This window comes from Falco biarmicus, chromosome 1, assembly GCF_023638135.1.
Source record: "Falco biarmicus isolate bFalBia1 chromosome 1, bFalBia1.pri, whole genome shotgun sequence".
Classification (NCBI taxonomy): domain Eukaryota; kingdom Metazoa; phylum Chordata; class Aves; order Falconiformes; family Falconidae; genus Falco; species Falco biarmicus.
Window position 1 is genome coordinate 26,715,735 of NC_079288.1, and position 17,943 is coordinate 26,733,677.

Below are 17,943 nucleotides of genomic sequence, written 5' to 3' on the forward strand. Positions count from 1 at the left end.
GATCTGCCTGAAGGTTATCAAGGCCAGGAAGGAGGATTAGCTAGTCTGACTCACCCACTGCTCTGAACAGGGATTGTGAAGGGAAGAAGGTAAGGAAAGAGGAGAGTGGGGAGCGCCTGGTGGTGAAACACTCACTTGTAATTGTTGTTGATGTCAGAGACGCGCCAGACATTCTGCAAGTCAAAGCCCATCCTCACCAACTCCATCTCAAATCGGTATCTCACATGGTCTCCTGGAAGAATAGAGCACAAGGTATTTACTGACAGCTAAGCAGAACTGATGAAATCCAAACACGTCAGTGGCAGCTCCATAGCAGCTATCAATAGGCTGGAGAGAAAATACAGGACAGCTGGATGGCAGGGATCTTGCTTCAGAAGCCAAAGAGACTTGTCCCTCACAGGGCTCCTCTGCTTATTTTGTCAAGTCAGACCATCTCTCAGTGTCAGGGCACAGAGTGGACGACGAAAGCCTTCCCACATCAGTGTGGGAGTAGGGGGGTTTAATTTAATCCACTTTTGCCCTTCTGACATAGATGGCTTCCAAAGTGGATGTCAGGAACCCCATGGCAGAGCAGTACTGAGCACCCACACCAGGCAGTTCCTTCTTCCAGACTGCTCTCTCAGAAGCTGACTCAGGGTTTGCTCTCTTATGTTTTAGCCTTGACTTACAAATTCTGGATGCCTTTGTTGCCTTAATGTCAAATCTTGTTAATAAATAAATACTGCAAAGCTCTTTGCCTCATTCATATCCTGCAGCAACAATTTCCACAGGCAAGTTTGTTTATACTAGAGAATACTACTTTCTCTAAAGGAAAGACAGCAAATCCCTCCCAATGGCTGGTGTTTGGGACACAGTAAGAACAGATAGTTTAGTGTTTCTCTTTCAGCTATACTGTTCAACCCCATCCCTCCATCCCAAACTGTGTATGGACATTTCATGCAGGCTACTGCTTCTCTCCTCTAGTATCAGCACATTTTTAAGTCTAAAGCCAGGTTCGTCACTCATTTTAATCCCCTTTTATTAATTATGAAGCTGCTTAAAGAAAAAGAATAGCAAGTGAACTTTGCGTTCCCAGAGAAGGGAAACTCGCAATCCACACGAGGGCACCATCCCAGCTCTGATTTTCTCTTTATGGATTCAGATGTTATTTGTGCCTCCACAAAGATGAGCCAGACATCTCCACAGACCTGATCACAGGAATGTCACTGCATTTCTAGGTGCTGGAGAAGAGATGCAGATGGATTTGTATTAATTATGCTGCCTCAAATCTGATGATGTTTACTATACAGGGACAAGACTGCTTGAGCTCTCCATCATCATGATGACAGTACAAAGTACGGGATGTTTTCTTCATTGACAAGGAGAAAGGGAAAAGCTGGTTATGTGCAGCTGGCTCAGAATGCTCCTTATTGTGCTTATTACTATTACTCCTTTTACTGTGCTTGTTATCCAGCCACACTGGGCCATCAGCTGGATCTCTAGACCAGGTATAGGATGCCCCTCAGCAAGATGAACTTGGGCTATGGCTACAGCAGAGATTTAAGACATAGCCAGACATCAGTTTATGAAAAACAGTTCAAATTGCGTTGCAGTGCTTCTGGACAGAAAAGCAGGAAGGGGACACACCAGCAGCTTACCTGGACGGCAGAGATGGGCATGTTGATCCTCCTCATCAACACAGACTCCTAAGCACCACGCATGGTAGGCAAATGCAAACAGGTCCTCAGGCTTAGCAGGGCGGGCAATGGCTCGAGTTAGCCTCTTCAGCCACTCCTGGCACTGCTTAAAGGTGGAAAAATGGCACCTACAAACCCAAATGCACATCATCCTCAGTGGATACGTTCATCCAGCCAAGACAGACAGACAGGAAGCTCTGCTCCACTTAACCAGTAAAAGGGACAAAGTACCAAGTCTTAGTAACCCTGGCCACAAACAGCTCCATTCCAATGGCAGCACAGAGGGAGACACCAGAACTGATCACGGCAACTGGCCTGCAGTGGCATCTACAATACAGCAATAAACTGGATACCTGATCACTTTGGAGTCCTTGCAGACAATGTGAAGCTGGAACATATCCCGACACTCCACACTTTCCATCATCCTCAAAGGCACCTGCGAGGGACCGACATAGGGCATGACAAGACATACCACATCACATAGGAGACAGCAGCCTTACCCGCAGGCCCATCACACAGAGTCATGGCTTTATCAACATCCATGAGCTTCTAATTCTAATTACAAACCTGCTCTGAGGTCTATGAAGGTTCACAACTCAGCATAGGGCCTCCTTCAACAATTACTATTCCAATTTCTGTTCTGTCCCTGGGCAGTCTCCCACCTGGGGCCAGTAACTGACTAAATCACATCCAGACAAGCACAGGTAACAGCCAAACAAAAGCTGCAATAAGAGATGGCAAGTCAAGACAGCTAGAGAAAGCCTCAGGCTCCCACTGTCTGATTCTGAGCTGCTGGCCTCCAGGTAGGAGAAGTCTCATTAAAACAGGCCTGCAAGACACCTTAACAGTCTTAAAACCATGAAGTTTAATGCTTGAATTTGAAGAGAACAGCAAAAGAAAGACTAATTATTATCCAGAGGAAAACCCCATCCACACACCAAAACTGAGCAGCAAAACAGCAACTGCATGACCAGCAGTAACTAGACACAGCATCAGGTTTGGCATCCTTCAAGAGGCACAGTTCCCATGTCACAGACCATAGAAATGGCTTATGCCCCCCTGAAATACTGCAAGACATTATGGTTCAGGCAACAGGAACAGGCAGATCCAGACTTACATTGATCACAGAATCCTTGAATTTGATATGAAGCCGGTAGTTGGAGATGGCAATCACAGCATCATTTGCATGGCCAAGATACTCCACTCCCTCGCCCTGCAACACAGTGAATGGGACCTGGAAGGGAGACATCACTAATTCATGACACATGCAGAGTACTTTGCGCACCATAAATGCCAAGAACCACTCTTCCTACAGCCTCCGCAGTGCATCTCCCGTGGGAAATCATTCACAGCAACATGCTCTTCAGGCACAGAGAACAGACAACTGCACAAAACAGCACTGGTACCCGCTGCCCAGCCCCATGAGGTGCACATTCTTCCAAGGATGCCTCAGGAGCCACTGAGCACCTTCTAATGGATGATTACTTGCAGAGGATAGGTGTGACCATAAGTGCTATGTACACCAAGTACCAGTATCTGGCAGCAAGGGTGTTGCATGGGGGCTGAGGAATTTACAGTCCCTGCTTTTCGAACAGAGTAAATGCAGTCCTAGCACAAATGGTATGATAAAGGACACAACTTCAGGCACTGCTCAGACATGTTGGGGAGTGCTCTGCACAGCCCCCCAAGGCAGTGTCACATACGTGATCCTGCTGCATCATTTAAATGAAGGGGGCTCTTAGAAGCACTACAAGACTCAGTGGTACCAACCCAGGTAAGTAAATTAATCAGTTTTTCCCTGATTTCCACTGACAAGGCTCTGAGGGAATCTTTATGTACAGCAATTTGTATGATTGAGGAAACTTCATTAAAATTACCTGCAGTAGAATTAAAAAAAACAAACAAAAAACAACCAGATAATCAAGTGTCTTTCTGCTTTTCACTATCAGCCCAGACATGCCATAGCTACTTTTAAAACAGGGGATACTGGCAGATGGCCAAGTTTGACTTGTCTTTTCTTGTAAAAAAAAAAAAAAAAAAAAGGTAGAAAGCCTGAAATTCACCAGGACACTTTTTCCTTCGCCAAGTAGACTCCTCATTGTTCCCTGAATGTTACCTACACCAGGCGATGTCGGTAACCAATTATGCAAAAGATGTCATGAAGCTTTATCATTTCAGCCAGAGCCCTTTACTTGCCAGACAGGGCATCTGACGAAACAATTCATTACACCAAGTCAGACCACCTTGTCTTTATTTCTAAGTTGTTTCTATGGCTTGGGTATATGCTGCCTAAAAATTGAGTTTCCTGGGTTTTAGACTCTGTGTGCAAGTGACAATTGTATTAACAACTTCTCCCTTCTTAAAGTTTCTTGTACAGTAATAACAACTTTAGACTGGCATCTGTCTGAATACTCTTTTAGAGTGTTAATTATTAGACATTAAGGGAATATACTCTATTTCTGCAGTTTATTTATGCACACTTGCCAGAGCTGGTTTTAGTTGGCATGTGTTTCTTCTGCTTACGTGGCTCTCTCACACAGCAACAGAAGGGAGACAGTTTAGAAAAGGGATGGTAAAACTGCAAGAACTGACAGAGGGAAATCCTGGAATAAACTGACAGGTGCCTGAATACAGCTTGTTATCAAGCCAATGGTATCCTTTTAGACTTTACTTAATATTAAAATAACAATTTACTGAAGGCAAATTACCCTTTGGGAAGGGTGAACTTTACACTCCTCCGCACAGAAGACTAAAGCAGGTTCTGCTCTTCTCCAGGTAGTCTCAGCTCAGAGTTGTCTCAACAGCTTCACCTCCCGAAGCCTGCAGACCTGCAGCCTTAACCCCATGCAAATCCTCAGCCTGTGTTTGTTCCTTCAAGTCAATTCTCCTGTTGCCACATTTCAGTCCTTGCTTTTATCAGCACCGTTTACCAAGATGATGCCAATCAGAGCAAACTCAAATACTGCAGCAGCAGTGAGAAGTTAGAATGTCATCCTAGCTCCAGTCATAGGGGGGAGGATGAGCGCCAGACTATGTTAAAGGAAGCAAACACCATGAGCCTTTGGCTTCCACTGTTCAGAGTACCGCCCTTGCTGCACAGCAGCAACAGTACCCAGGTCTCTTTCAAGGGGCCTTTTGCAGCAGGAGGCTGGCACCATATGGAGGTTTCTCTTTCCAACAGCTCTGCAGCAGGAAAATGCCAGGAGCAATATGTACTAGGGCCAGATCAGCCATTGCAATTGCATGGTACGGCTACACAGGCACAGCAAAGCCCAATATTCTCTGGGAATGTCTACCTGCTGCAGAGAGCTTTGCAGGAAGCATCATAGTTTTTCACTGTCAGCACAGGCAGAGGACAGGGAATACCCAGGACGGCTCTCTATTGAATCATGCTCCAGCCGTATTTCCAAGCAGCAGATGCGATGCTGTACAAATTGCAGCATCTTGGCAGGGCTCAGAAGGCAGGGCCAGGGCATACAGAACTGCCGTCAGCAGCCTCCACATACGTGGAAGGACCTGCCAGTCCAAACGTGACCTACAGCACTGGCCAGCCCATGGCTTCCAGAACATGTCCAGCACTGGAGAACTGCTCTCAGGTTTCACACTACCAGAGTTGAGCCAGCTGCATCCCAAAGCTGTTTCAGTTTTTTCCCTCCTTACCTGCAATGACTCTTCCTCCTTTACAAGCTCTTTCGGGGGGAACAAGTCCTTGGCTTGGATATACTCCAAACTGGGAGGGCCTTCCTCACCCTGCATTGCAAAGGAAACACAGATTGAGACAGGCTCCAGCCAGCGTGTATTATGAAAAGCCAAAAATCACAGTTGCTGGATACTCATGGCACCCCGATACCTTGGGCATTTCCTGGACCTGTGCACAGAAATGCCTGTTCTGCCTCCAGACCACACTCTCCGCATTGCGGGACCCCAGCAGTTCCTCTGGCCGTTGCAGAACACCCACAGCACAGTGAAAGGCCAAAGTAGGTCTCCAAGTGCTGTCTCTTCCAACCACATGGTATTTGGAAAGCCAAGCAGATACACCTTGACCACGTACAGGACCTTGGACTGATGTGACAGGAGTCTATCATGTCAAATGTTACCCCATTACCTTCACTATGGCACCACAGCAGAAACTGTAACACAGAGGGCTTCCATCTACAGTGCAGCTTCAACCTACTCTTCCTCCTCTTATGTTCATAAGGATTACTTACTTTTGGGAATTTTCACTTTCACCCTTAGCCCAAAAAAATCTGGGAAGAGCCTGAAGCTTTTTCAGGAGAAGACACAAGAGTGAAACTTAACCCTGTAAAAACGGCATCTAAGTGCACCCAATTCACAACATGCATTCCTGACTGGTGACAGCACCCAAGCAGGGCATTCACCCTCCAGGCAGCTAACATGTCTAACCTGTTCAGACAGACACCCTAGAAAGCCCACAGAAGCCTCAGAGAAGTGGTCTGAGATGACACACCAAGCCTGGACACACCATCCTTGGAAAAGTAGAGTGTCTCAGTTTGAGACCTGTGAATTTTCAGTCACTCATGAAATCTTGGTCCCAACTGTCACCAGCCGTCACCCCACATTCTCTCAAACCACTGGCTTGCTGTACAAACAAGCAGCATCCAGACACTCAGCTGAGGATGCTCACCGCTGGAAGCCCAGGACAGCGTTAATTCCACATGTATTTGGTGTGGGAATATTTCTTCAGAATGCCCCTTGCTCTCTAACTACAGCTCCTCTAGGTCTAGCATTTATTAGGAAATACTCTGTTCTATAAGCATTAAATAATATTGTAAAATGAAACATCTTTCTGGATAAGTCACCCAAGCTATAACCCCAAATTTCAGTCTTAAGAAACAGGAACCCAATCCTTTTGGCTCGGTTGTCTTTTAAATTATGCTGAACCTCCTTACATAGGTGACAGCTGCTGAAGCCTTGGCACCCACAGGTACAGCCCAACCTGAAGCACTCCCTGGACCTCAGAATGGGGCAGCCAGACCCCGGGTCCAGAGGTACCTGTGTGCATGCTGCTCATAGCTAGCATAAAATTCAGCATCAACCCCAGCTGGAGGCAAAAGCACTGCCCCTCCTCACCCACTCAGCCGGTCCCTGTGTAAGGCTGCGAGAGACACAGGGTGCAGCACACGCTTCAGCAGCCACCGGCTACTGGAGACCACAGGGGGCTTGGGGGCCTCTCCTGCCAGCAGCTCACTGATGCTGAGGCACTAGCCCAGGAAAGCACAAAGGAAAGGTGCGTGCCTGTGTACAGGTGCAGCAGCTGGGAAGCATGACATTCTCTCCCATCACCCCTTCGCAGCTCGTAAAGAAATCCCAGTGAGCAGCAGGAACTGGAACAGGGCAGCCTGAGCTCTCCACCAGTCTGGGTGTCCTTGAGTCCCTCCTCGACTGCAGCCCAGGTCAGGCAGGAGGCTGAGCATTTCCTTCTGCCACAGCCCCATCCCAGGGTATCAGCAGGGCAGGGGGCTCAGGACCCAGCTCTCTTCACAAGCCAGCCACTCCTGAAGCCCTCAGGCCACAAGTCCTTCGTGGGGGGGGAGGGGGGCTTTCTGCAGGAAGGGACATCAGACCTCCTCTAAAGAAACTCCTTTCCTCAAAGATATAAAAGATGCAGAGCTCAGGACGCCCTCCCACTACATCACCATCCTGACAGCATCAGCACAGAAGGGGGCCTCGCATGCTGCAGCCATGGTGGGAGCGCGGAGCTCCCCTGGGGTCAGCTGCTCTCACACGGTCATTTTCCAGCTCCGGGCAAGGGCCGGCAGGGCCTGCGTGGCACGGCACACTCCCCAGGCGTGCCGGCCGACTCGGCCCACGGTGCTGGGTGCCTCTGTGCCCTTGGGCCCAGGCAGGGCAGCGGCACAGCAGGGACGGGGGCCAGAGAGTCCTCCAGCAGCACGTGGGAGGGAGGAAAAGGGGATCCCCCTTTTGCAGGGGGATGGCACGCCAGGCCGGGCAGATCCAGGCCAGGAGGATCCGCACGGAGCCCGGCATCAAGGACAGGCCTTATCCAGGGCAACCGACTCAGCATGGGAGCTGGAGAAAGCAGCTGGCTTACAGCCCCACTTGTATGGAGGAGAGGAGGGGGGCAGAAAAAAGCAGCACTTACAAAGCAGTTGAGCATGGAGCAGGAGACGCGGCCTGGCAGACTCATGTTCACTTCCCGAGGCGGCAGCTGGGCTGGGCGCGCGCAAGCAGCATCTCCTTCCTCTGCCCCTCTGCTGCTGCCGGCAGCGGCTCCGAAACCGTCCCCCCGGCGCTGCCGCAGCCTCCCCGCTCCGCCGGGAAGGGCAGGAGCATCCCTGCCGGCCCCAGCAGGTGCCCGCCGCCGCTCGCCGCTGCTGACAATGGAGGGAGGGCGGGCGGAGGACGGCCAGACTCCACCTACCTCTGAAGGCCGCCGAGCACGGCTCTGCCGTCCGAGTGTCTCCCTGACAGGCGAGACAGAAAATGGAGAGACCGACGGAGGGATCACCCCTCCTCTCGCCCTCCAGTCCCCATACCAGAGCCGGCACCCTGCCGATGGGTGGATGCCAGCGCCACATCCCCTTCCTCACCGAGCCGCCAAGCGGAGCAGCTTGCCGGGAGATGCAGTGCGGGCCTGATGGCGTGTGCGGGAACACTGGGAACAATGGCAGCGAGGAGGCTTTGCGCCCCAGCGCCGAGCCCTACGCCCCAGCTGATGCTTTCGGATGCTCAGCAGGGAGCCTCCTGCTGCAAACCTTTGCCTTCGATCCTCCCCCCGGCCTGGAGGCTGCCCGTGGTCCCCTCTGCCTGCTCAGGGAGGGGAGGACAAAGGAGCCGCCCTGCTGCTTCCTCACTGCTGAACACCCCCAAGCCTTTAAGTCCCCTTCCCAGGAGCTCCCAGGTGTGCAGGAGCAGCTGGATGTCTCTGGCTCCCACCAGCACCCACGTGCTCGAGCTTGGTCCCTGGTGTGCATAAGGTTCCCCAAGGCCACCGCTCCCCTTGCTGACTACCTGGACAGTTAGTTCCCGCGGGAAGTTTTACCAACTCCAGTTTAGTAATGCTTGCAGACACTGGGGACATGTCTCAGGTGCAGGAAACAAACACCCAGCTCCTCACTCCAGCCCTCCAGGAGCTGTCTTTTACTACCTGTCATTTGTCAAGTCCACGAGCAAACAGCAAGCTCCTCAGGCCACAGCCCAACCCAGGAGCCACAGGACAGCAGACTCCTGGGCAATGCCATCTCCATTTCTATCACCAGCTGTGGCTCTGCCCTCCACCTCCCACCAGAGCCGGAGTGACAATCTCTTTCTTAAAATGCAAAACTACAACCTGGCCCTTCATTAATCTTCCAAGGGCCAGGCCCAACTATTTTGCTCAAATCACACCAGCTTTTTTTTCTCCTGGACAATTGAAAAAAGAGCACAGACTGTAGCCATTACACTTCTCTTACATGGTGGTGCTTCAAAGACACCACAGACAGCTCTACCTAGCAATACCAACAGCACCACCAACAGCATCTCAAAAGGTTTTTCTCAAGTCAGATAAAAGATTTGGGCATTTCTCTGCATAGTTGCTATGGGTTAATTATTCTGAGCTGCTTCGACCCAGGGACGGCTTAGCAACACCCAGACCTGCCACCCTGCGCCCATTGTCACTGCAGGGCGGCAGTGCCCAGGCAAAAAGCTGTTCATTAAGACTCCCTTGCTGAGAAAACAAACACACAGACTGCTCCACAGGCCACAGTCACAAGGGCTTCACTATTCAGGATAAAAGCCCTAGAAGAACAGTAAGCCATGAAATCCTCTTACCACCTTGGGCTCTGTCCTGCTCCACCACTTGCCAGGTGCTGCCCAGCCTCAGGGGCACCTGACTCCAGCCGACACACACAAACCCAAGCATGTTTGCATTACTTACAAAGTCAACACAACATGAACAGAGGGTTATGGACGAGGTTATGGATTTGTCTTGGCCAAATCTGAGTGGCAGGAAAGGTGCCCTGCTCCCCGCAGGTTCTCCTCTGGGATGAATGCCAGAAGACTGCTGAGAAACCAAAAGGTGGAAGGAACCTTTTATATTCAAAAGAAAGCGTAGCTATATAAACTGTAAAACCAGCATTATTATTTTTTCCTGACATGTATCAGAAGAAAAGCAACAAAGCATGTCTGTCAGCAACAGCTGAAGCACAGAAAGTCTCTCAGGTAGTCAGACCATACATTGCTATTTAATATATTAAGTGCATACAATGCATGACCAGCATTTGTAACAAAACCACAGACAAGGCAAGTAAGAGGTCTGCTCCAACCCACAGCAAGATTTTTTAGGACCAGCGCTCAGTTCAGGGCCTGGCACAGGGACTCTTCCCAGCTCGAGTTGCAGAAGGACCTTTGTAACCCTAAGCTGCAGCTGTGCAGAGTTAAAAGGTTGCTCATCAGATCATGACTTTGAATTTCCAACCTAAGCTGACCTGAACATCCACAAATAGATCTTCTCCCACTTTACTAACATATTTTTGCACTTCTAGCATTAGAAAGACTCACATATGGCTTAGAAACTTCTGTCCAAGAGCCGAGCTTGGTGCAGAGCAGAAGCAACCTTGCCCTGAAGTTCAGCAGGATCTCAAGAGTTTCAGGAGGAACCAGATTCAAACTCCACCACTTCCACCTCTTCCTCCAACAGTTCACAAAAATACCTGCTCTTGTTTCCATGCAATCAACCAGACAAGGGCAGGAGTAGTGACAGTGCAACTGCCTGGGTGCCAGGTGGCCTGGGTGGCCAGGCACAGGAACACAGAATGCTCACAGCCTCATTTAGCTGGCTTAGCTAGAGGGATTTCCTAAATGCCACCTCAGATGCTTCCCTGGCGGAATAGCTGGTATTCGCTCAGTTATCACTAACCACCACCAGACCGAACAAGAAAGACAAGGTTATTTTCACATAACTGGGCTCCTCCGAATCTCATGCATATGTGTGTTCATGCAGGCAGAGAAGGAAATCTCTCTCATTTTCTCCCAGCCACAACAATCCTAAAGGTTTCATGCACTCTGAGGAAGAGGAGCTGAATATAACATGGACAGCATGTTCTTAAGGCCAGCTGGCAGTAATTAACCCTTTTTCCTCCCACTAGCACTGCATGCTGTTCATGCTGCAAGTGGCTCTCACGTGCTGCTTCTCCCACCCCTCTGAATGTCTCTGCTTGCACACTGCAGGTAAACAGCTTATAACCTCTCCTTAAGGTCCCAAAAGGGATCTGGGGGCTCCGAGACAGCACAGTGCTTAATAAAGCTAGGACTGGCACTCAAGGGGCCATCCTGCAGCCTCCAAGGGAGATGATGCTCCTTATGGAGACATGCATGCATGCACCAGGACCCCAGCCTGCAGCACAGAGCTTCACAGGGGTGAGCTGCCATCTGGTCCCACATGCCCAGGGAATCCGTACTGGGAACGCAGGACAGCCACCAAGATGCTGAAATCTCTCTCGTGGCCTGGAGCCAGCGAACACCCTGAGCTGCATCTTTGTGTCAACAGCCAGCCCAGCTTTCATCAAGATACGGAAAGGGTGTTCCAAAGAACAGCTAATACCCACACCCTACTGCATCACCTCCAATTCCTCTTAAAAAATGACAGTCCACTCAAGCAAAGACCTGCAAGTGCCTCAGAAAGCTTGAATGACACACAGGGGTACTGGAGGAGCCCAAACCCCTTGTGAAACACAGGTGCTGGAATTTCTAAGGCTTGCAGAATGGTGGAAGCAAGCAGCCAAAGGCTGAGAAGAAGAAAACTGGTCCCATTCACTGCAGGGAGGTGCCACCACCAGCACAATGCACTCAGAATTCTGAGTACAGGTACACCCTTCCCAACCCCGACGTATCTTTACCTCTTTTCAGCACCACAAATAAAATTACTGTAAATATTCCTTCATTAGGCAGAGGGCACCACTTCCATACTTCTACATATGAAGGGTGGGCTCTTCATCACCACAGCATGATGCCTCACCCCGCAGACACATAGCGGGAAAGCAAGGAGCTATGACCACAGATGGCAGAGATCTGAAGCCTTGTCCCTGGTAGCACATCCATTGCACAGACTGCCCTAATTTGCTTCCAGCTGGAGAAAAAAAGATAGGAAAATTGGCAGGAGATGGTGACTGCCCTGAAAGGTACTCCCAGGACATCAAAAGCAAACTGATGGGAGCCAGGCAGCTCTGCCCCACAGCCGTGGCTGAACCTTCGCCAGCTGCTGTGGGCTAAGATGTTCCCAGGAGCAGAGGTGTTATCAAGAGTACTCTAGTTTGTAACTATCAGGTCTGAGTATTTCAAATGAAGATCAAGGTATGAACTGGTTATCTAGATCTTTTTAAAGGTAAGGAGGGGAAGGGAAAGACTTTTATCATTTATCTTATCCTAAAAGTTAAAGTTTATCCTCTATCTGCTTAGCATATATCTATACCAGGGTGAGATGAACTGCACTCAGACACGTATTTCTGTTTCTCTGCACTGCCTAGGCAGGTGATCTACATAAGCTGATGCAGAGAGCTGACCAGCTGTAGCCAAAGGGACTTCTTGTTCTGCCTCCTCTGCTTTTGTTGCATGAAGGACATCTTTGTTTCAGGTTCCTCTACAAAAACAGTTCATTTCCTCAAAGCCTAAGGAGGTCCTCAGGTGAACTGAAAGGCCACTAAGCCACCGAGGTGGCCTCCCAGAAATAAACCCCTAAACTTCTGATAAAGAGAAGTTACTATTTTATACCCAGTAAATCAGGACTAGGATGGAGAGTGCCATCTTTTCATCTTTACAGGATGACAGAAAACCTTATAGATCTGTAATACTGCATTTAATATTTGTTCAAAAACCTGCCCAGGTGTGAGCATGTAACAGAAATATGAAGCAAGAAGCCTGTGAGAAGAGGGACCAAAGGACAGAAGTCAAGGGCTATCAACTCCCTATGCCAGCAAGATGGGACAACGGATGGCTAAGCTGCAAAATGCCATCTAAACTAATGGTCATGGTCCCCTCAAAAGGGAAGCAAATCACTGTGGAAATCCAGACACCTACAATCCCAGTATCCCCAGCAGTAAGAAGAAGGAACGCTGCCATGGGACTTGAACAGCACACAGTATGAGCTGAGCCCTGAGCTGCCGGCAGCTCAGCAGCTTGCACTAACTTACCCGCCAGGTTAGTTTTAAGTAATGTATTAAGTTACTGGGTGCTCATTAGGACTTCCATTAGCCAGAGTTAAGGATTAAACCACCACTAGTGCTGTCTTCAAGGTCATTTTAATCAGCAGCTAGTCTTTGGAGAAGAAATGAGAAGTCTTAAAATCAAAGCAAACAAAGCTCTTAACCAACAGTGGACCAAGTATTTGTAGCAGCAGAAAGGGGAGAGCAGCTGCTGACTTACACTTGCGGTGCTGCTGATAAGGCAGAAGCTTTTAGGCATGCCCTTGCCAACCAGAGGGCACTGGGGCTGTGCCCTCTGACTGCAGTGATCACGGGTAATTAGCTAAGCAACTAAGCTCTCAGCATGCCTCAGGCAACAGGGTTTCCAGCCAGCCTTCCCAGGAGCTGCCTGAAGAAGTCCAGCCCCAAAGTGCCCATGGGTTAGCAGACAGCCCTACAGGGCATCTATTAACCAGGCACAGACCTCCATCCCTCCCTGCAGACCTGTATTTAACTCAGAAGTCACAACAGGACTCCAAGGAGGTTGTCAAGAGTTTACATCAGCTCTCTACCTTCAACTGCTGACAGAAGCTCAGGTAAGTAGGTGGAAGCAAGTGCTTATTTCTAATTGTAAGTTGCTTTCTCTCCCTTGCTATGGGAGACAAAAAGCCTACGCTCTCTTCCCAAAGAGGGGTGTGGGGTTTTTTTGTTGGTTTGGTTTTTTGTTTTTTTCTTTTCCAAAAGGAAAAAATCATTTTAAAAAATCAAAGTAACATTTTAATAAAATATGAAAAACCCACAAATCCTTTTCAGAAAGTCCTTTGAAACTGTAAAGTCATCTTCAGGTATTCATAAGGAGCCGAAGACCCTCTTGTTTAGAAGAAATCAAACCATCTGTGGTTGCAACTAAGGGTAAGCCAGGGCCAGGTCAGGCTAAGTATCTCTCAAGGCACAGGAAAGGAGCACAGTGTAAAGCAAAAGCTTCCACGTTTTAACTCCAAAGTTCCAGTCTACACACCCCAAAAAACATACAGGTCCAAAGAGGGGTGGAAAGAATTAAAGATGGCTTCTCTACAGAGAAGAATTTAAAAGATGAAAGCCCTTCAGATGTCTAAAGGGAATGTGACAGATCTACAAAATCCCAAAAGGCACAGGGATGCTTGCAGGCAGCACTACACTTCACCATTACGCCCAATACAAGAACTAGGGACCATCAACTGAAACGACATGGGGCACGTTCAAAAACAAAGCAAGAGGAGCTACTCTGCACAACCCAGCAGCGCGGCTCTTTGCACAACACTTCACAACTGCAAATCTTTACTTTGTTTTGAAAAGCAACTACATGAATCCACAGAAGAAAAATCTACCAAGGGCTCATGAAACATCAATCAATCGTTTCTGGATTACCAAGTCCCTGAGCTACAGATCCTGACAGGTGAGGGCATACACCAGAGAAATGCTTCCCCCAGGCTCTCCCTGCAGCATTCACCGGTGGCCTCCTGTCAGCAGGGTATCTAACTAGCTAGGCTTTCGATGGACCCAGCCTATCCTTTTCCATGTTACCTGGAGCAATATTTTGATGCATCTTCCATGTGTTCATTCACTTTTTTTTTCATTTTTATCTGGATACAACTGCATCACTCTCATCTCAACACCATACAGAGCTGTTGGGTTTTTACGCTTCTAATCTGACACTGGGAAATTCCAACTTGAAGTGTAAGATACTTCACCAGGTTACAAGGGCATACTTCAGCTCTCCACCCCAAAGTAAGCTCCTGCACCTGAAGTGTGGCAAGAAGCTATTCCAACAGAAAGCCCAGAAGATCCTGAGGCAAACCCAGGGAGCATGACCATAGGGACTACATCAAAAATGCTGCCTGCATAACTACTAGACCTGAAAGTTCAATTAATGCAGAGCACATTTCCTTTTCTATTGCAGTTGTTAATAGATCACACAGAGGATAATCCCATAGCAGACAAGGCTATTTCCTCAAGCAGTCTGCCAGATTTATTTTTTTTTTTTTTAAACATTTAACCTAAATTTTCATGTCCTCAATTTGAATTTCCAGCCCTTTGACTGATTCTGCCATTCTTCTTTGCACTCCTTCCAACATAATGATACACTTCTGGCAGTGGCGAGCACGAAACTGATGATAATACCCTGTTACTGCAGCAACGCTCAGGCTCCCTGCCCACCCACAGCCCATTATGCAGATCACCATGTTGCCTTCAAACTCCTATTCAAACTACCGCCCCAATGACACTTTCAGCATATCTTTCAATATTTCTGGTCTCCAGCTTTCTTCCCCTCATCAGACTGCATATTTTGGGTTATTTCTTGCTGGAGGCATTAGAGGCACTTTATCAGAGTGTATCTCAGCAATCTGGTTGTTTTGGCTGTGTTTCAGTCTTCCCAGATTCTTTTATACCATATTTTCATGTGGCTAATTACTGTGACATTTCTGCTACTTCAGTGGTACCAGAGCACACTAACATGGTGTTAAACCTTCAATGAGAGGTGACCAAGGAACAGAACAAAAAAACCCCAGCATTAAGTTTTAAGGTAAAATAAATCAGTAAGTCACAAAAACTGGATGATTGTGTCAGTAGTCCAAGGAGGCACAAGGGGACTCCAGTCTTATGTAGTTTTTTCCACTATGTTCCAATAACAGGTGTAAGAGTAAACTTACTCTACTAACAGCATCTTAGCAACAGTAATAGAAGATCTCTATGTTATTTTATATAATACATTTCACTAAAGCACTCTTTCCCATTCTTGCATTTGTTGTCATACATCTAGCAGCAGCACAAGAGTTGGACACACAAAGAATGAACAAAACCACTGACACAGGACAGAGGCAGACTAGACTACATACTTACCATCCTCAGACACTGTCCAAAATCTCCTGCTTCAGTCACAGCTCAGTCTCTTTTTGTCTTCCACTAGTCTCACCTGCAGCAAAGAGACAACCCAGAGTAGAAGTTTAGATCAACAGTAATGATACCTCAGCATGAACATGGGGGGGATGGGAAGAGCCCAAGAGTCTTGCGAGCACACTACCTACCACCGCTAACATGCATTTTAGTGTCCTTTCCAGAATCTGCTGGAAATCAGATTCAGCATCACAAGGGAGACACCAAATCCTTTCGGTCTGCTGCTACACAAAGCACTTGTTACCCACCAGCACACACCAGCCAGTACTCCAGGGGTACAAAAAACACACCTCAGGGGAGCACAGGGGGAAGGGGGGGTGGGGAGCTGAAGCAAGACAGACTTGGTCATTACGGTTCAAGGACTTGGGGAGGATCCTCCTTCATATGAAACTTGAGTGCTTGGAGAAGACTGTTGTGGTCTTGGGAGGAGATCACCTCTAAAATCACATCTTGTCCTACCTAAGAGGTAGTGCAAGGTGCAAGAGCTCAAAGTGCTATGCAAAAACTAGCAGCTCCTTCTGCCAGCCTTCCCCCCACTAGCAGGGGGACTGATCACAGGAGACGTTCTGTAGGAGGCGAAAAGCCAAGCAGCAAGACTTGAGCAAGGTTCTGGTCTGAGAAAATCCTTTCCAATAGCACTGGGTGGTCCCACAGGTGACCCTGGAATTTCCATGGAGCAAGAGACCCTTCCTTAAGGTTTTCAGATCTCTCCAATATGGGATCATTTGCTCACCATCTGTCCAAATTCTGCCCTCTGTTCTGCTCTTCCAGCCTCACATAGGGGACTGAATTACACACAATTAAACACCGCCATCAGAAACGGGTTGTAGCTGCCCTGTGCACTCCTGTTCCCCATGCCACTCACCCAGCTGTGCAGCCCCTTCACTGTAGCACAGAAATCTGCACATGTGTCCCAACAGTTTTTAAAAACAACATTTTAAGTAGGGATGTTCAATATTTGAGCGTAGCCTAAAGATGGCTTAAAACACATCAACCAAACATGATTTCTGCCAGTTACCAGCAGCCTGTAGTACACCAAAGCTTCAGGAAGACTCAAGGTCTTTGATAAGTGTTGTCATTTATTTTAACCGTTTTCACCCTTAGATGAGAAAAAACATCAACAAATGTGGAATTTGACATTGTCTAAACACCTCACACAACATACCCTGGCTGAGAATTACTCCCCCTTCCACCTCCAAGGGATCAGTTCGGCTACAGAAGTGTCTCTCCTACTCAAGGCTTTCCTTCCACTCTGGGATTTCTTTCCCATCCGGATTTAAGTGAGGTTTGACACCTGCGCATCAAAAGGCCAAGCTGAATGCCAGCACTAAGGAGACATTTTTGAAACTTAATCTTCATCATGGGCAAGCAGTAAGCAAGTCCTTTAGCACTGCTACATGATACAGGAGGCAGCTCCCACCCTGCTCCAGCAGTGCTGTCTGGTAGAAGTAATTACCCTTGCACTTCCAGTTAATTTCTCAGGTCCTGCCATGCACTTGCTGACAAAGGACAGGAAAAAAGAATGGGAGTCCAGAAAGGATGTAAAGCTTGTGCATGATATATTACCTTATATTTGAAAGCAGGTCACCAAGTTTCAGGAAAACATGAGAAAATCCACGATGGGAATCAACTTTATTCCTAGGAAAACAGAAAAAGCCAAATACTGCAATATGTCTCTTCAAACCCAGATCCATCCTGTTTCTTTTCAACTACAAAAGCCTTTTTTCCACTATTTAGCAAGATGACCACACATATCAGACTTCATACGGAGAAAAAAATTCTAGCAGCAGCTTACCATGCCACCAGGAAGAATCAATGCAGCTGCTGACTTACAAATTACATGAAAAGTACAATTAGCAAGGGAAGTAAAATGTTAAGTATACTTTGTTCACTAGTCTGAAGTTATCCAAATTATTGATAATACCAAATGACACACAAGTACTTTTCCTGCAGTACACTTTGTACCAATTTATTAAATCATTGCTAATGGCTACTCCAGTTTCTCACTTCCTTCCTTGTAGGAGAAGTCAGTAATTGCTTAGAAACTGCAACTCTCTTTGGCTACGTCATGTTTGAGGATGTTCCTCCTGGCTCCCATCCCCCAAGCTATTCTTGAAAGCCAGTTGCCCAAGAGGAAGGCAGTTCACCGCAGCCAGCCAGGACTCCTGCAGCTGCATTAGCTCAGCCCACAGGAA

At 48.0% G+C, this 17,943-nt stretch overlaps 1 protein-coding gene across 9 annotated transcripts in view; it reads right to left on the reverse strand.

Moving 5' to 3' along the window:
* MTMR4 (myotubularin related protein 4) overlaps window positions 1–17,943 on the reverse strand; it is a 56,430-nt gene that overhangs the window by 19,672 nt on the left and 18,815 nt on the right. For 4 of the 9 annotated variants that reach the window (XM_056329496.1, XM_056329487.1, XM_056329506.1 and 1 more), the window contains 6 exons: window positions 15,695–15,767; window positions 5,337–5,426; window positions 2,794–2,910; window positions 2,030–2,112; window positions 1,638–1,804; window positions 136–232 (listed from right to left, as the gene is read on the reverse strand). In XM_056329496.1, coding sequence (XP_056185471.1) covers window positions 136–232; window positions 1,638–1,804; window positions 2,030–2,112; window positions 2,794–2,910; window positions 5,337–5,426; window positions 15,695–15,697 — 557 coding nt within the window. In that variant the 5' untranslated portion in view covers window positions 15,698–15,767. Of the gene's footprint in view, window positions 1–135; window positions 233–1,637; window positions 1,805–2,029; window positions 2,113–2,793; window positions 2,911–5,336; window positions 5,427–6,932; window positions 7,731–7,800; window positions 8,186–15,694; window positions 15,768–17,314; window positions 17,387–17,943 lie in introns of those variants that run through there. The other 5 variants (XM_056329515.1, XM_056329533.1, XM_056329543.1 and 2 more) reach the window with 5 other exon arrangements.